The sequence below is a fragment of the Betta splendens genome, chromosome 9 (assembly GCF_900634795.4).
Source record: "Betta splendens chromosome 9, fBetSpl5.4, whole genome shotgun sequence".
Lineage (NCBI taxonomy): Eukaryota > Metazoa > Chordata > Actinopteri > Anabantiformes > Osphronemidae > Betta > Betta splendens.
In genome coordinates, this window is record NC_040889.2 from 21,090,624 (window position 1) to 21,107,927 (window position 17,304).

The 17,304-nt window shown below is 44.9% G+C and overlaps 3 protein-coding genes across 6 annotated transcripts; 2 read left to right on the plus strand and 1 right to left on the minus strand.

Moving 5' to 3' along the window:
- Positions 1 to 123: 123 nt before the first annotated feature.
- Positions 124 to 3,054, plus strand: aldh3b2 (aldehyde dehydrogenase 3 family, member B2). 3 transcript variants are annotated; one of them, XR_003786935.3, is made up of 10 exons: positions 124 to 429; positions 587 to 790; positions 889 to 999; positions 1,173 to 1,293; positions 1,375 to 1,460; positions 1,616 to 1,697; positions 1,794 to 2,183; positions 2,282 to 2,448; positions 2,524 to 2,628; positions 2,714 to 2,853. XR_003786935.3 is itself a non-coding variant. In XM_029162289.3 (10 exons), exons 1-10 carry the CDS (start codon positions 301 to 303, stop codon positions 2,911 to 2,913), a joined length of 1,590 nt encoding a protein of 529 aa, XP_029018122.1. In that variant the 5' UTR covers positions 155 to 300; the 3' UTR covers positions 2,914 to 3,054. The 3 variants fall into 3 exon arrangements, 2 of the variants coding, with proteins under 2 accessions (XP_029018122.1, XP_029018123.1); XM_029162289.3 differs by having other exon boundaries at positions 155 to 429; positions 2,529 to 2,628; positions 2,714 to 3,054; XM_029162290.3 differs by having other exon boundaries at positions 221 to 429; positions 595 to 790; positions 2,529 to 2,628; positions 2,714 to 3,054.
- Positions 3,055 to 3,067: 13 nt separating this feature from the next.
- Positions 3,068 to 4,931, minus strand: mmab (metabolism of cobalamin associated B). The gene is made up of 9 exons (XM_029162347.3): positions 4,763 to 4,931; positions 4,433 to 4,491; positions 4,255 to 4,348; positions 4,069 to 4,126; positions 3,920 to 3,992; positions 3,737 to 3,834; positions 3,586 to 3,650; positions 3,376 to 3,435; positions 3,068 to 3,290 (listed from the first exon to the last, which is right to left on the minus strand). Exons 1-9 carry the CDS (start codon positions 4,864 to 4,866, stop codon positions 3,206 to 3,208), a joined length of 696 nt encoding a protein of 231 aa, XP_029018180.1. The 5' UTR covers positions 4,867 to 4,931; the 3' UTR covers positions 3,068 to 3,205.
- A 30-nt stretch (positions 4,932 to 4,961) lies between these two features.
- Positions 4,962 to 10,484, plus strand: mvk (mevalonate kinase). Of its 2 annotated transcripts, none has more exons than XM_055511687.1 (10): positions 4,962 to 5,078; positions 5,568 to 5,715; positions 6,202 to 6,346; positions 7,374 to 7,529; positions 7,805 to 7,908; positions 8,079 to 8,124; positions 8,291 to 8,381; positions 8,798 to 8,917; positions 9,043 to 9,196; positions 9,970 to 10,484. In XM_055511687.1, exons 1-10 carry the CDS (start codon positions 4,977 to 4,979, stop codon positions 10,119 to 10,121), a joined length of 1,218 nt encoding a protein of 405 aa, XP_055367662.1. In that variant the 5' UTR covers positions 4,962 to 4,976; the 3' UTR covers positions 10,122 to 10,484. The 2 variants fall into 2 exon arrangements, with proteins under 2 accessions (XP_055367662.1, XP_029018152.1); XM_029162319.3 differs by lacking the exon at positions 4,962 to 5,078 and adding an exon at positions 5,085 to 5,415.
- Positions 10,485 to 17,304: the final 6,820 nt, after the last annotated feature.

Genomic DNA, 17,304 nt, shown 5'->3' on the forward strand with positions numbered 1-17,304 from the left:
TGACGTGTGCTGACGTTCCCCCTGTAAGATGTGTCCCTGTGTAAGATAAGGTTTTTTTTCGTGTAATGTTAGATCATGTAAATCGTTATTATATAAAGCATTGACTTTAAATCGTTTGCACATAAATGTGTGATTTCCTTTTTCCAGACCAGGCTCCAACTTTATTGGAATGAGCTTATTACGAACACCTGCCGCGCGCGGAGAGACGCCCACACTGGCCCCGCGTGAAGGAAACTAAAAAAACACCAAACGTCTCCTAATCCCATTGTTTCCGTGTCTCTTGTGTGAGTTGAGGCGTCGATGCGCGCGTCTCCGTCGCTTTCTCCGAGTGAATCTTTGCCACAGGTCCGCTGTCTGACGGCCGAACCCGCCCGTCATGAGCCGCCCGCCGAGCCCTTCTCCAGCCCGCTGGTTCAAAGCGCTGCGCAGGTAAGGTGGGGAATGGAGCCGTGACGGTGTGTGTGTGTGTGTGTGTGTGTGTGTGTGTGTGTGTACTCTAATAAACACGAGTGGAAACTGAACAGCGTGTCACAGCAGCGTCCTGACATTCAGAGGGTTTGGTGGTTCAGAAACGGACTGAGAACAGTGTTTCAGGACCAGACCGGGGGATCACTGTGTGAAGACGCACCCCGTGGAGTGTGGGGATCTGCTGAGGAGGGCCAGGGTCGCCTTTGAAGCCGGACGCAGCCTCAAGGAGGGCTTCAGGCTGGCTCAGCTGCAGGCCCTGGTGCAGTTGCTGGATGAACACGAGGGGGACTTTGTGGATGCTCTTGGAAGGGACCTTCATAAGGTGCGCGTCGTCCTCCTCCGTGATGGTGACGCCCGTCGCTCGTGAAGGCCCAGCTACTGTAAGTTAATATTTCCCCTTTGTTTGTTTTTTAAAACCAGCCACGATTTGAAACGCTCGTGTCAGAACTGGTCCTCGTGAAGAACGAGGCTCTTCATGCCATCAACAACCTTAAGAAGTGGATGCAGCCGCAGTTCGTGGAGCGAAACCTGGTGAGACTCACCTTTTCGCCAACGGCGTTCTCGAGCTGCTACAAAGAAATGCATTGTGCTGAGCAGGTCAAAGCGGATTAAAAGCAGCCAACCTGTGCACTGAAACGCCGCCACCGCTCACCGAGCAGCGTTTTGCTTGTTTGACCTCGCCTTCACTTGTCTCATTGCTTCAGTCCACCACGATGGATGAATGTCTGGTGGTCCGTGAGCCGCTGGGGGTGGTGTTCATAATAGGGACCTGGTGTAGTCCTGTCCAAATGTGCCTGGTGCCTTTGGTGGGGGCCATTGCAGCAGGTGGATACACGCAAGACCTCCAGTAGTTCAAATGGAGTGTTCTTCACAAAGATGCTGACTGTGAACACGTATCGCTTGTAGGAAACTGTGCAGTCATCAGCCCCTCTGAGAACACGGTGCACACGGCAGAGCTCCTTCATCGCCTCGTTCCGTTCTACTTGGACAATGCAAGTATTTCTGAAGTAACAGTTGCCAGACTCAAAGGTCAAACCATGTACTGTTTTTAAGTTAGGTAGCCTTGGATTGTTCTTTTGAGGTGAGGTCTTTTTGCAGCTGAACCACAGTCAGGCGTCCATGACCTGATTTCAAACTCGTCTTCTAGGAGTGCTTCCATGTGATTATTGCCGGCACACATGACTTGCCCGATATTGTGGAACTCAAGTTTGACCACGTCTTCTTTACAGGTAAATTTGAAGTCAACATCAAACTGTTTGGCGTGAATATGGTTTTATTCTTGGTGCCTTTTTTCTTTTTTTTTTTTTCAAACCTTGAATCCTTAGGGAGCAAAGAGGAGGGAGGCAGAATAGCGCAGGCTGCAGCGAGCACGCTCACGCCCGTCACCCTGATTCTGGGGAGCAAGAACCCGTGCTACGTAGACCAACACTGCGACGTTGCCACCGCTGCGCAGCGCATCGCTTGGGCTCGTTTCCACAACGCCGGCCAGAGCTTGGTGGCGCCCGACTACGTCCTGTGCCACACGGACGTCAAAGCTGAGCTTGTGCAGGCCCTGAAGTCCTGTTTGACCCAATTCTACGGTTCCGATCCCCAAGAGTCGCGCAGTTTCGGCCGCATGGTCAACCAGGAGGTCTTGAACCGTATGAGAGACATACTGTGGAGATGTGGCAAGGTGGCCGTGGGTGGACAGGTGGTAGAAGCAGAGAAATACATTGGTGAGAATATTGTGACCCCCTCTGAAATTAGCCATTTTACCACAAACTGAACTCATTGTACAACATATTCAGCTGTTTTACACTTGTTCTTTCTGAAGCCCCAACAATCTTGACAGAGGTGGTGGAATCGGACCCAATCATGCAACAAGAGGTTTTTGGTCCAGTTCTTCCCATCATGACTGTAAACAATATCAATGAGGCCATTGCCTTCATCAATAAGCAAGCGAAAGCCCTCTGTGTATATGCTTATTCCAGCGACAGCAAGGTACACATCAGAGCACAGTGATCCATATGCAAGTGTGGTGGAGTTGATATGTTCTTTGTGTGTGTGTTTGGCCAGAGCAGGTCGTCTCCAGGCTCATGAGTGAGACCTCTAGTGGGAGCTTTTGCTCCAATGACAGTGTCCTGCAGAGTGTGATGGTGGCTCTTCCATTTGGTGGAGTGGGTATGTCTGCATCGCCAGTATCAGCTGTGCCAAATACAGTACTGGTATAATATAATCTACTGAGTGGTCCAACCTTCTTTACCAGGTGCCAGTGGAATGGGTTCCTGCCACGGTCGTTACAGCTTTGACACCTTCTCTCACATGAAATCATGCCTGCTCAGAGGCACGCGGTTTGAATGTGTCACCTATCTGCGTTACCCGCCTTACGACGACCGCAACCTGTCTCTAATGATGTGGGCCAGCACCTTGTCCCAGAAGAGCCAGGGCTGGTGTCACATCATGTGACTGTATAAGATGGTGTATGCTGATAATTCTGAACTGTTTCCGAATTTTCTTTTGAAGATCTATGAACTATACAAAATAACTTAATTTACATGTTTGAAATGTTACCTACTGTATGAAAAATTAAAGAGTATTTTGTACATGGACTGTCTAAATGTTTAGTGATTTAGCTAGTAGTGTGTTTATTGATTATTTGCTCATATCCAACAAATACAAAAGTATAGACAATATTCATATTTTAGTTCTAATACAACAAACATTACTGATGTGCATCTGCCACCCTGAAACAAATAGGTTAGTCAGGTCTTTTGTAGATTTTCTCCTTGTTGCCTTCTTTCATGGCAGCGTATCTGGCCACAGTGAACAGGTAGTCACTGAGTCTGGGTGAAAACAAGGAGACGTTAATCAGATGTGCGGTTGAGAAAGCATATTTGCATGTATGTAAGTTTAAGGCACCGGACTTACCTGTTCAAAAACTTGGCAACGTTCGGATCTGCCTCCCCTGAGCGCACAATTGGAGCAACACTAGACCAAGAATAAATTGCTATCAGAACAAATTGATTAAATGTAACCAAACAGATTAAACTCATTCAGTATCATGCTTCAACCACTTAAAGGTTCAAGGCCTGAGTGGTTGTAACAATATCTCAAGAACATACATAAGCTAAGTCTGACCTGCGTTCTGCTCTCCGGCAGACTGCCCGAGCAAAGTGCAAAGCTGCGCTGCTTTTTCCTCCGGACTGTTGAACACACAGTATGAGAGTTAGTACAACAGAAACTCTGGACTCTGGGATTTCCATTGTGCACAGATCAAAATAGGGCTTACAGGCAAAATAAAACTAGTCAGTGGAGGAAGTTCCTCTGTAAAGGTGTCAATCCAGGTTTCCAGGTCTGCAACTGGCTGAGCAGTAAATGTTGTTCTCTCTTGCAAAAACAGGAAAAAGTACACATTTAGAAAAAATGAAAAAACTCATTTAAAACATCTGCAGACTAGCCTGCCTGTGCGTACTTATGTGACTTTCTCTTGCAGAGGACATTGGGGTGGCAATATTGGAGCCCACATCTTGTAAAATGCACTGTATCTGCAATAAAAATGTGCAAACGGTTTGAAACTGAACTTAGCACTGAGGAAATTTAACAAATATATTAAACTCAAACCTTGTCCAGTTGATGTGTGAATGTGTGGCCTGTGTTGAGGCAAAACTCTCTAGCCAAGCTGAAATATAATTTAGAGTGTCCAACTTAGATCAACTAACATACTAACATACAAAATATATAACATACAAAATATATATGTAATATTGCGGAAAAATTAATATGATGTTTAAATGGTAGAATGTTTACCCTATAGCTGATGACAGTTCATCTGTATTTCCCAGAGCTTCAAATATCTGATCTTCCTTTGGCCTCCTTTCTCCTGTAAATGTGCTTGAAAAACCTAACGGCGTTACAGCAAACATCACATCAGTTCTTTTGTATTACAGAACCTTTAACATCAGATTTATTTGCAATAAAAGTCAACCTTTGTCTCCAGTTTTGGTGTATATCTTAGGTATCCTCTTGTCTCCTTCAGTGGAGTAACTGTCAAAACACAGAGAGCTACTGTAGCATTGACAACAGAACATCTGTTTGGTTCATTTGCTCCTTTAAGCTTCAGTAACAAATACTCCAATGTAAATAATCATACTGTGCATAGTGTAAGTTAACATGTTTTTTTCTATCATTGAGAAAGTATTGCTACTAATGTGTGGCATCGACATAGCACTGCTTCATTGCTGGCATAAACGACAAACAGGAGCTTGACGTCAAGCAGGTGTAACGCTACATGAAAAAAATAGGAATGTATAACTACCTTCTGGCTGAACATAGTTTTGTCTTTGTCAGACGCTCGCATATGAGTCTTTCTATACTAATGATACAGCGAAGATGAGCAGGTTTGATAATAAATGAAGCCATGTTATGCTAATGGCTAACAGCTAAGTGTTTACGAGTGTGCCGAATGTCTCTCCGCGGTGTCCGTACTTATGGGCGTTTCATTTTTATCGCATGATTGGACAACTCACCGGATGGTAGGACAACACTGGACGCTGATTGGCCGGAGTGATATCTGTTCAATGTGCGGCGGCGCTGATTGGTTACTAGGATCCAGCCTACGTCTCCTCCTGCTGGCAAGTTGTGTTTTTATCGCGGTGAATCACGCCGCGCTGAATCCCTCTATTTACAGATCACCATATTCCGTGACAGTGGAGGCTTTTGTTCAACGTTTGATATTTACCCTTTGAAAAGATATTAAACTCCGTGAAAGAGTTGTCCACTGACTGGTACTGCGTCTTAGGATAATCATTAGCTAAAGTTGGCTAAGGTAGCTAACACACGCTGTCAGGGAGACGTTGAAGCTGCAGTTATTGGACCCACTATTTATCAGTGGAAACAGATATGGACTGCATCGTTTCTGCTCCGGGAAAAGCGATCCTCCATGGAGAGCATGCGGTTGTGCATGGAAAGGTAACCTGCGAGTACAAGGCTACAGCTAACAGTGACGATGAGTGCACGAGCCACTGCTTTATCCAGTTGTTAAGTTGTTTTGGTAAACACGTGTAACAAACGTTTGTAAGATGCGTTTTATAGGCTTACGGTTTAACCTCTTGCCGTTTCAGGTTGCCCTTGCTGTCAGTTTGAACCTGAGGACATATTTGCGGTTGAAAGTCACTACTACTGGCAAAGTTTGCGTGAACCTCCCAAATATTGACACATTCCTCTCCTGGGACCTGTCAGAACTCAAGCAGCTTATCCCCGCTTCCTGTGGTAAGACATTATACAGTAATTGCTTGTACAGTAAAAGCTTGTGTACTAATATTGCATAAAATTACTTTGAGTTGAATGAGATTGAGCTTGCCTAAATTGACATTCTTAAACTTCATTCATTCATTCGTATTATTTATAAAACCTATTTGTCATGGAAGATGTAACCTTAGGTTTTTATATATATTTTTTTAATATGAAAATGCATAAATAACATTTATTGTCTTGGTTATTTATAATTATTATTTGTATTATTTGTATTATTTGTATTATTTGTATTATTTATTTATTTATTTATTTATTTATTTATTTATTTATTTATTTATTTATTTATTTATTTATTTATTTATTTATTTATTTATTTATTAATATTATTTATATTATTTATATATTTATATTATTTATATTTTATTTAAAAAACCTTGACATAATTTCAATATCAAGTATTGATTTGTTTCATATTTGTTGTCTGCAAACTCACATTAACAGGTAAGAGGGAGGAGGTGAAACGTCTGGATGCTGAACTTGTGAAAAGACTGCGTGAATTTGTTGGTGTAACAAATGGAAACCTGGATACTTGCAACATGGCCACCTTAGCCTTTCTCTACCTCTACCTTTCACTGTTTGGATCGGGGTGAGATAAAACTTTTCTCATCAGCATTTGTTTAGCTGTATGGCCACAAGGTGGTCTTAATACAAAAGGAAACCAAAGACTACCTTATATGTTTGCAGAGATACTGTGTAGCTGTGCTCCACTTTTAGCCCAGTCTAGACCTATCAGGTGTTATATAGTCATGTATTTTGTATTCTATTCTAGTATGTTTTTTAAATAATACTTATTATTTAAGTATTATTAACTTATTTAAATTTAAATGATTTAATGTTGTTACACAACAAAATACAAATTCAGCTTTTATGTCTTTACTCTTTACAAATCTTTATTTAAAATTCTGATTTCTCTCTAAACAAATGTAAAGAAAATTCCCCTTTGAAGTAAAGATGGCCAAGAGACAGACACAAAGGCCGGATGTTACTTTTCACTGCTCCAGCAGCTGCGAACAGGGGAGATGCTCAAGAACATTAGAGCTGCAGGTTGTCAGGAGGTTTAATCGGCGCTGACACAGTGCTGGCGTGTCTGAGAGAGGTGATGGGTTCTGACAGAATGGCCACTAATGAGACTCTGGCACTCAGCCACACTGCAGCCTTTAACAAGTCTGAATGTGTTTTTCCCTCGAGAGCAGAACTGGACAATTAGTTTAGAGTATTCTCCTGTCTGCCCAAAAGCAGTTTGCCTGACAGACATTGACAGCAATGCCAAGCAAGTTTCTCTTGCATATTATAGACTGTGGTTTGCGATACATCACCTACTTGGTACAGTTATGTGGATACTGTAACTGCGCTAGTTTATTTCAAACTTGATTTACTGGGATTTAGTTTTGAATAATGCATCTGATTCTAAATGGTTTGGCAAGTCTTTTACTTGCGATTGAAATGCATTGTGTGTGTGTCTTATGTAGTTACTGCCCTGTGTTCAGCTCAGAAAATACCGTCATATATAAATTACAGTTCTCCAGTTCAATTCCATACTAAGACCGTTTTCTTGAATAGCATTTAATTATGTAGATATAATCAGGGACTCTGTGTGTGTTGGTTTTTCCCAGTGAGATGCCCAGTTTGACGGTGTCTGTGTGGTCGGAGCTGCCAACTGGAGCAGGACTGGGGTCAAGTGCTGCTTACTCCGTGTGTTTAGCTGCAGCTCTGCTGTGCGCAAGCGGAGCCATTCCCAGTCCTCTCAAAGAGTGGGATCAAACTGGCAGGTAAAAAAAAGACACAAAATAAATGGTTGCAAGTGTGAAAGACATTAGCCTGCAGATCAACTAATAGTGTGTGAGGTGGTTATGTTACAGTTTTAATGTGATAACTGAGGTAACAATTTTATTTACTGTGTTCAAAACACAAGTGCAGAATAAACATGTACTGTAACAGAAATTACAAATTTTCACCTAGAATGTTGCTATAACGTGGTTGGGAGATGACGACATAAAGGTAGAGCACACAGCAGGTCAGAGGGCTCCTCTTGTTCTGATCGTAGGTGGTGTCAGGAGGACCTGGAGCTGATCAACAGCTGGGCCTTCCAAGGGGAGATGATCATCCACGGTAATCCTTCAGGAGTCGACAACGCTGTGGGAACATGGGGTGAGGCCTGGAATTAGCTGGCACACGGCACAGTACATATGGTATTGTACCTCCCCTGGTCTCCGTGGACACACAGCTATCCTTAATGAACTCATCAGAGCATTGTACCACCGCTGTTCATTATAATCTGATGATTATCTGTTTAATGGTTTTCATTTCCCTTTATCTAGGCGGCATGCTGAGATTCTTGGCTGGAAAGATAATACCACTGAGCAGGTATTAACTATTTGGATTTGATTTCATCTAAAATTAGTAGAGAGTATATTATTAATAATAAAATATCTGTTGCACACAGAAAGCAAATGTTGTCTGGGTAGGATTATTAAAGCAGCATAACATCTGAATAATGCGTCTGTGTGAACTCTGTCTGCTTTACTTCCAGGGTGCCGCTATTAAGAATCCTCCTCACTAATACCAAAATACCACGTAGCACCAAGGTACTTGTTGCCAGGGTGAAGGACAAAATTAACAAGGTACTAAATGGTTTCTTCCTCCCCCGTGTGTTACTTACTGACAATGTAATTAATATAATAGGTGGTGCTTCTGCATAGCAGAGACTCCAGAGCCCTGCGTTGAGTACCTTCATAAAATATTGAAATTAAACTCTTAGCCAGCACCCCTGTGTGCTGTTGCCTTGGTGACACCAGCAGGTGTGCAGATTGCTGCCTCAGACGTAGACGGGCCCGGATGGTGTTGTGACAGTGTTGTGATCAGACCGTAGAACAACAAAAGTCTAAACTGCCATTTTACAATCTGTCTCTTATACCCAGCTCATCTATCACCAAGCTGTGCTTTTCATTATGCGCATTAATGCCCTAGTTCAGTAGGTGGACACCTGCTGTGATGCTGGACATTTTCATTTAGTTTGTTTTAATTTCCCCTCCCTCAGTTCCCCTCGATCATGACCCCTGTGCTTGACTCAGTTGATGCTATTTCCTGCTCTTGTGAGAGAGTCCTCTTGGAAATGACCTGCGAGCCCATCACAGGAGAGCACTACAACATTTTAGAGGTGAACCATGATTACGTAAAGCACACTGCATTATGAAGATGTTTATTAATATTATGTGATTAAAATATACAGAACATGTTGATGTTAAACTTGAAAGCCTGTGTTTACCTTCGTCTATACATAAGGAGCTGATTGACATCAACCAGCATCATCTGAACGTGATGGGTGTGGGACATCCTGCTCTGGATACACTGTGTCGGGTCACAATGGCCCAAGGACTCCACAGCAAGCTGACAGGAGCAGGTGGAGGAGGCTGCGGCATCACGCTTCTAAGACCAGGTAGTGTCAGTTACAACTGTGTCCATATATCATAAATAAAAGATAAAATCAGAATTCCGTGAGCGTCTGTGCTACTGTTGTGAATTAATTCATATTGAATAATATGAATCCATTATCGTGTTGAGGCTATGCTACATCCTACGTGATGAAGCTTATAATGATTTTCAGTTGCTTGAGCCCAACTGTCAGGCTCCTCCTGACAACAAGCGCTGTTCTCATCAAGCGCTCCCTCATTCTTCCCCTCTGAAACCATTTGACTGGCAGGAAATGATGAAAAGGCTGCGCAGGAAGGGTCCTTTGGTGTGCAGGTATCACCGCGCCACTGGTTATAAGCAAACAAGCAAGGAGCGGAACAAGCGGAGAGTCTGTTTATGCCTGCAGCCTGTGACATGCTGAATTTTAATAAGTTTTAAAATCCACCAAATAGATTTCCAAATGTTCTTTATTTGCTTTGCGTAGAAGCGGCTGTGTGTGAGAATCGCAGCTGTTTTTATATAGATCTAGTATCATTATAAGCTCATCTGCAGAATTACCTGCCTTCTGTAAAGTTCTGAGGGGATTTGTGGTACCACTCTTTTAGGCTCTTTTAGACATTTTTTCCTATGTTGATGGAGTTGCTAAATACAAAGAGAGGGGTTGTGGTCCCAGCGGTGCCATTTTACTGCTGGAGACCTAACAAATAACTTCAGTTTCATTCAGTCGCACCATCTGTCCTGTTAAAACACATTTCCCCTTTTTATTTATGACCTGTTTCAATTTTTTTCATTTTATAGAGACCGACTCCTCTATTGTCTGGAGAACAATGCAGGACTTGCAAGACTGTGGCTTTGACTGCTGGGAAACCAGTATTGGTGGGCCAGGTGTGCAGCAGCACGCTTCGCTCTCTGTCAAGGAGGAGGTTTTGGAGATTTTGAACCAGTTTTGAAAACCAAATGTTGCTGTAGACGAACAAGAGGAGACTCTTACCTCAAGACTTGAGGTATAAATAACAAATAAATTGGACAGAGACTGAAACACGGTGTCGTTTTGAAGCTAACACATTGCCTGGGTTGTGTTTCGGGTGAGGCACATCCAGCAGGTTGCTGGTTAAATTTCCTCCACGGTCCAGTTGTGTGTGTACTGAGCTTGATGCTCACTAGATGGCACCAGAGTTACACAAATGGTTCCTGTGGCACATGATTTACAGACACTATAGACACTGTGATAAAACTGATTTAGATGAAGAGCTGACAGGATTCATTTATCTTTTGATGCCAAATGTTTAAAGCAGTAAATGAATAATAACAGATTAGATGGCCTTGAGTCATTAATTACTTACTCCTGACACTGACTGTCAGGTGTAGCTGCATTGATATGGTGTTTTGCCCATGTTTAACAGTTCAAATTTAAAATTATTCTAAAAACCTTTCTTCTTTCTTTCCACTGTATATTCTGGGATATTATTTTACTCTTGTACCATTATGCGCTGGTCTTCCTGCGGTTAAAGCCTCCCAGGCTGTAATATTTTGGTAATAGAGGGTGGAGAGACAGCAGGAGTGTGTGGCCTCTCTGGAGCCTCTGGATTATTGCCACTATAATATGAATCAACACCACGCAGCATCCGTCTGTGAGTCACATATTCGCTCCGACATATATGCATATGCACAGACACGCACGCAAACTCACACTGGCGTTCCCAAATTCCTCCCCACCTAATCACTCACCCTCCAGAGCATTACAAAAATATTCTGCAAATGCCGCAGATACGGAAGACGCATCTGTTTAGAATATCCCTGATTTGGGGAAAAGGTCATTGTGGGATTGGGTTGAGTTTGGCTATCTGTTTCGTTCCCTGCTTTTTAAATGCCACGGTGATTGAGTAGTTGGAGTCTGGCAGTGTACGCGAATAAACGACATTTGTCACCCTCCCTCCTCTTCCGCCTGGCGCCACCTCTGTCCCCTTGAATTGTGTCATCTTTATGTCAGGGCAGCCCCCCGTCAGCGCGCCGCACAGTTGCCCCTAACCCCTGCTGGAATTTAATTACCAATGCGCTTTTCAATTGAAATGGCATTGACGAGAGGGGACAAGAGGGACAACGGAGCCTGTTTCATGTGAAGCCCCTTTCTTTCTTCTCTGTCTCGCTCTTTCTTACTTCTTTTACCTCTGCAAGGCACAGATGGTATTTTTTTTTTTTTTTTTTATCAATGTCAGTGCCCGCTCCTTTCTGCTCTGATGAATAGAATGTAAGGAGGCCCCGAGATTATTTCAGATAACAGAGGGAGTGTGGAAATGGGGTCAAGGATGTGGAGCGAGCGTCAGAATGCGAGAGCTGCGGAGGGGCAGACAATCGATCATTTAACATTCAAAGTTTGGGGAGTTTTGTTCAGGCGGATCCACAGTATGTGGCACCATGTATTATTCATTCTGTCCTAATAGGAGCAATAAAATGTAAAGTGCGAATTTGCTGAGTGGCACATTTCCTCCGCTCGTTCGAGTCGACGGGGGAACTGCACGTCAGGAGCCCGGAGTTTGAATGCAGAATTGGACCTGAGTGACAGGGCATCGTGTTGCTGATTGCCACGGGTGTCGCTGACGGGGGGATTCTTCGCCCGTGTGACCTCCTGCAGCGAGCGTTTACATCTACATGCGCAGAGAGGCCTTTAAGAAAGCTTAGTGCAGGAGTTCATAAGCACAGACGCGGCGGCAGCATCAGCATCATGAGCCCCTGTGTGCCATTATCAGCTGCACGATCCTCCCGGGGGTGTTTGCCCTTTCGCTAAGTGGGGGGTGGCGGCTGGTGTCAGTAGCAGGGCTATGATTAAGACAGCAGCAGACAAGGGCTCTGTCACCAAAGTGCTGGGTTGTTCTTTTAGTCGCAGCTCACATAAAGGACGCACGCTTATTCAAGGAAGAGCTTAAACCTTATGAGTTGATGTTTCTTTTTGTGGAAGCCCATCAGTCATGGATGGATGCTTTGTTTTTGGTCTGTCTGGACCTCAGCCTCACCGTCATCTCACAGTAAACCTCGTCGTCCCCTTTCACCTTAAGCAGCGACTCCGGTTGCTTTTTTTGACGTGGAGCCGACACCTGGTTTTTGTCGTCTCTATTGAGCGTGCGTGCGTGTGCGTGAGCCCTATTATTGAAGCGTCTGCAGCGCGGCTCCCCGTCCTCCATTTTCCATCATGGAATTGTATCATGTCATTGCATCGATCCTGTAATTGATCCTGTGAAGTCGAGGGCATCTGCAACATACTCTGTCATCTCCCTGTGCAGCGAGTGCTCTTGTTTAATTGCGGGCTAAGGGGCTGTTTCTGCGTGTTGCCTTTGAGAAGCCTCATTGATTTTTGTACCACCCTTCATCCTCGCCGCGCTCCGTTTTAGGAGCAAATCCCCCGTGTCGAAGTTGCCCAGAATGTAAACGTATGAGATCTGTCAGCGCTTTTCACAAGGCTTCCAGGTGCAATCCAGACACGTTAACACTAAATTTGAAAAAGTTGGTGTTTTTTTTTTTTTTATGTTTCTGCTGAAGAAGGAATAAAAGAGGATGTGTTGCATTCTGCCCGTCTCTGATGGGACCATTTGAATATGAACTTGTGCCTATTTGGATAGTTTCCATAAGAGGAATCTTCTTCAAAGATGCTAAATGAATTTACTTATGACATATGTGCTTTTAGAGTTTGTGTATGAAGCACATCAAACTTTAATATCACAGCATTAAATAATCTGACGTCAGTAATCTGAACACAAACTGCAGTTCTGTCAGGTTTTGAACTGCAGTTTAGAAACGGTACAAAAACGTATTCAGTACATCGGCGTCTACGTAGAACAAAAATATCCTAAATGAAATTTGATTTGCATTAATTTAAGAAGCGGCTTATCTAACATTCATACTTTGCACTTGCTTTGAATTAGAAATAGGTTCTCATCATTTCCCTGGGATTGCAGCCAATTTATTGGATTTAGTTTGTTGTTTTTTTTATTTCTCAGCGGCTCGGGGAGGAAGATGATCTCAAAATGTTATCAAATGACACCGTGTGATTGATGGACCATTAAAATGTCAGGCAGATGTACTTTAAACCGCAGCTTTTAGGTTGATCAATTTTGGCACAAATGGATTCATAAAGCAGTTAGAAACAAATATTCCCCCGTCCACGACTCGCCGCATCCACATAGTAATGGATGGTGGTGCGTGCGCTGCTTTGTACTGTCTGTTTCCTCCTTCGCACCGCTCCCGCTCCCGGTGCTGCACCTCTCGACCACTGCAGTCATGTAATTACAACGGGACAGGTAGGAGTGTTCATATTTCATCTGCTGCATTCACGATAACATCTAATAATCCGAAAGCGTTGCAAAATTGGTATCTCGTTTCTCATGCATTATGAATGAGTCACTGATTGCTTTTTTGCATAGATTAGCAATCATTTCACAGAAATCTTTCATATAAAATGTGCCAAGAGTGTTCTATCTCCTCCTCTGAAGAGTTGAGGTGACACATCCTGCCGCTTTTTAAGATAAGACAGATCAGGTGATAGCACTTTCCCCCCGTGCCCCTCTGCTCCTTCTCTTGCTCTGTGATTTATTTCTTTATGCATACCATCATGGGGGGAGGGATAAGTGTAATTTTCAGCCCACTTTGCAACTGATTGCTCACTTAGTGAATATATTCAGCATCTGCAGTGTTATTGTGTTTGGAGCCAAGTGGCTAAGTACCACTGAGAGTTTTTGGCATGTAAGTAAACATTCGCAGGCTGCAGAGGTCCGTGGAGAGAAGCTCCAAGACTGGACCCGGACGTGGATCTGTGTGACCTCTGGCCGTCCTGACTCGCACCCTCCGATTGGCACATGGCACGCACATAAGTGGCTCATATGGTCTAGTGGTTAGGAAAATAGACTAGAGACCGGGTCACCGTGTACCCAGGTGAGGTTTTCATAGCACTTGTGTTTCCTGTTAGGCAAATAACCAGTTTCACATTCGCAGTGATCTACATAAGCCAGGAAAATGTCAAGTCAAATTTATTTCAGAGAAGCAGCATCTATCACTGCAGAGAGCTGCGTGTAAACGCGTCATTAAAGATGATCGTAATAATGATCGTGATGTAAATCTGTATCAGCGTTTTATATACACTCTGCTTGCTCTGTCAAGTTGCTTTGGTGTGTCGTGCGTCACATAACAAAGGAAATGTCACCAGTGTGTGTGTGTGTATATGTGTGTGTGTGCGCGCGGAGGCCGGCGCTGGGCTGCCCATCGTGACCTTTGGCCTTTGCCCTCTCCTCCCAGCCAGGGCCCTGTGAGGTCGCTAGCCTGTACCTGACAGCCTGTCACTGCGCTATGCGGGTGATTTTTTTTCTGCAGGAGATGGTGTCTGATTGGGAGCAGTGTGTGAATAGCCCTGTCACACTCGATAAGCCAGCAAGACGACCTGTGACGGGGACATATGGCATGTTTGACAGGGAGAGAGGGTGCGAATCGCACTGAATGATAAAATGGTGTTTTTCCCCCTTCGGCAATGTCATGCTTTCAGGCAAGCGCGTGGACCATCGCTCACTCCGGCGGCTGACTCCGGCCTCCTTGTGACATCTCCTTCAAGGTCCCGGGCTTCGCCGCCTCGCCTCGCCTCGCCTCGCCTCGCGCCGGGCCGATCCTGACATGACGAGCCTGTGCTGCTCACAGCTGCTCCGTTAGCTTGTCGATGCGGGGAACATAATTGGATATCAGTTTAGTTTAGCGATGCAGGCTGGGAAATTCATCTTAAGAGGCTGCTCGTCAGAGCTCCTCTTACAGCTCTCTGGCAGCGCAGCCCTTCATCCTGTCTCTTCCCAGGCTGTCACGCGCCTCACACTGTTGATTAATACACACACTGTCTCATCAGACGACTCTAATTGATGGGTTCAGCCTCCTCAGGACCCTGATTTATTTAAAGGGCCATGAACACAGAGGAAAGGGAAAAGAGGAAGGAGACAAACAGGCCGGGGTTTAAGTGTGTCAGGGAAATAATTGAGTTTAACTGCACGCCTCTCATCCTTACTGTCAGCCGGGTCCTGACTTCTGGTGCTGCAGCCTCAACTCCTATCCTGTCAAGTGTCACATTGTCTGTGTTTGTGGCCGTGACAGACAGCCCAGGTGTCGCACTCAGGCTTCAGTGCACCATCAGGCACCTCTGCCTCATCCCCAGTGGCTCACAGTTGGAGAGACAGCACAGTCCAATGACCACTCTCAAGCCCTGCCTATCTCGCTCCCCGGGGGACCGCCTCGTGGACTCTCTGTCCGTTGGGCCAGAACTTGGAGGCTCTGCCAATGGTCAGATGATCCTGCTTTCACTCTGAATGCTAATTATAACACGCCAACTGTTACGCTGCTACTTTAGCCTCTTTTATGGCTGTTTCAAAAGCTCCTGTTTGTAAGAAACAAAGAAGCGCGCATGTGTGTGTTTGTGTGTGTGTGTGTGTGTGTGTGTGTGTGTGTGCGCGCGCCTAAAGTCAGATTGGGTGGCGAATAAAATGTGTTGTTTACGTCCTTGAGGGGATTTTAAACTGCATTAATGAAGGCGTTTCTAATCAAATAGATCACATAATGGTATATTTTTCAAGATTTCCGCGCTCTGTTTTGACTTCTCCCTGGACTCCAGGCCCGTGTGAGCGCTCGGTGACAGCTGCGGTTCCACTGGACGCTCTTTCAGGCTGAGCAGAGACGGGCCAGGACCTTAACTCGCTGACCCGGCGTCACATCTTTCTGTGCCGGATCGCGTCCGCGAGGCTTTGAGTGGCAGCGCTGTCCCCGCGTACGGCCGCTCTGTCCGAGCGCCGGAGCCGACTCGGGCCGGTGGCGAGACGTGACCTCGGCGCCGCGGCCGTCCTTCAGCAGAGCTGCCGGCACGCGAGCAGGGGTCCGCGTCATCCGCTGCACGTCTGCACGTCTGCACTTACTGCGTGTGATTGATTGTTTGGTGATCAGCTCTCAGACTCCATTTGCACAGATTACAGGAATATCCAGGACTACAACGATATTCCTAAATATGCATTGGGCTTTTTTTAACACTGGACACAACAAAAGTGGCCATTTTGCTTGATTACTGTACATTCACTTAACTGGAGGATAATGTACAAAATGTTATTGCGAGTTTAAATCCTGACAGCTTAGTATTGTTTTATTTCTATTTTAGGCCAAAAATGATTCAAGTATCCCATCAAAATGAATCCTGCATTACATCCATATCCGAAATCAAATGATTACCTTTCCTCGTCTGCGCTGCTTTTCATGTACTTCTGATATTTTCCATTAGATTGGACAAGAGAGGAAGAAACCACCCCTCAACAGTATTTAGTCCTTATTTGCAGTCACGAGGACGCCAGCGCTGATGAGGATGGTCAGGGTCACACCGCTTAACTCTCCGAAGGACGACCAGTGCTTGTAATCACATAATATGTATGATCTCTCATTCAAGTGGAGGCGACATTAATAAATGCAAATAGCTTTCATGGGCCGTGCAGCGGCCGGTAGTTTTCTGTACGCGTTGTATATAAAGCATGAAAAGGTGCTGACTCCAGTGCTCAGAAGTCTAAATGTGAGAACTGGCTTTTATTTTTAGATGCTCAGTTCTCCCGCATTTTGCAATACAGGCGTCGAACCCCAGGGGATCACGCCCCCCCCGCTGTAATTAAGAACAACATTTTGTGTTAGATTACGGAGAGACACACGTCGCGCCATTGAACCGGTCCGTCTGATTAATAAAAAGGCGGCTAATTTCAGCGCAGGAAGGCAGCGCACCAAAATGGCTCCTAATTACACATTAGGAGTGTGAAAGGCTCCCGCCGCTCCGGCCTCAGCCCCTCCCCGGCCAGGATGCATGCGCCGGCCCACCAGCGCATTAGCGCCGCTCCCAAGAGTGGCTAATTCCAGCCAACCCGTCGGCACAATCAGTGGCAGATGTCAGGAATCGAAGATGATGAATTATGAATATCCCGGAGAAGTGGATAGGATACCCGAGTGAGGGGGCCCATATTGCCTTTTTCTATATTATTTCGGGGGCAGCCAAATAAGCAGACGAATTCTGGGAGGAGTGCGCAGCGGTTGGAATGATTGATTTCTGTTCGTCGTTATAAATGCGCTCCGACGCTCTGAAATTGGATG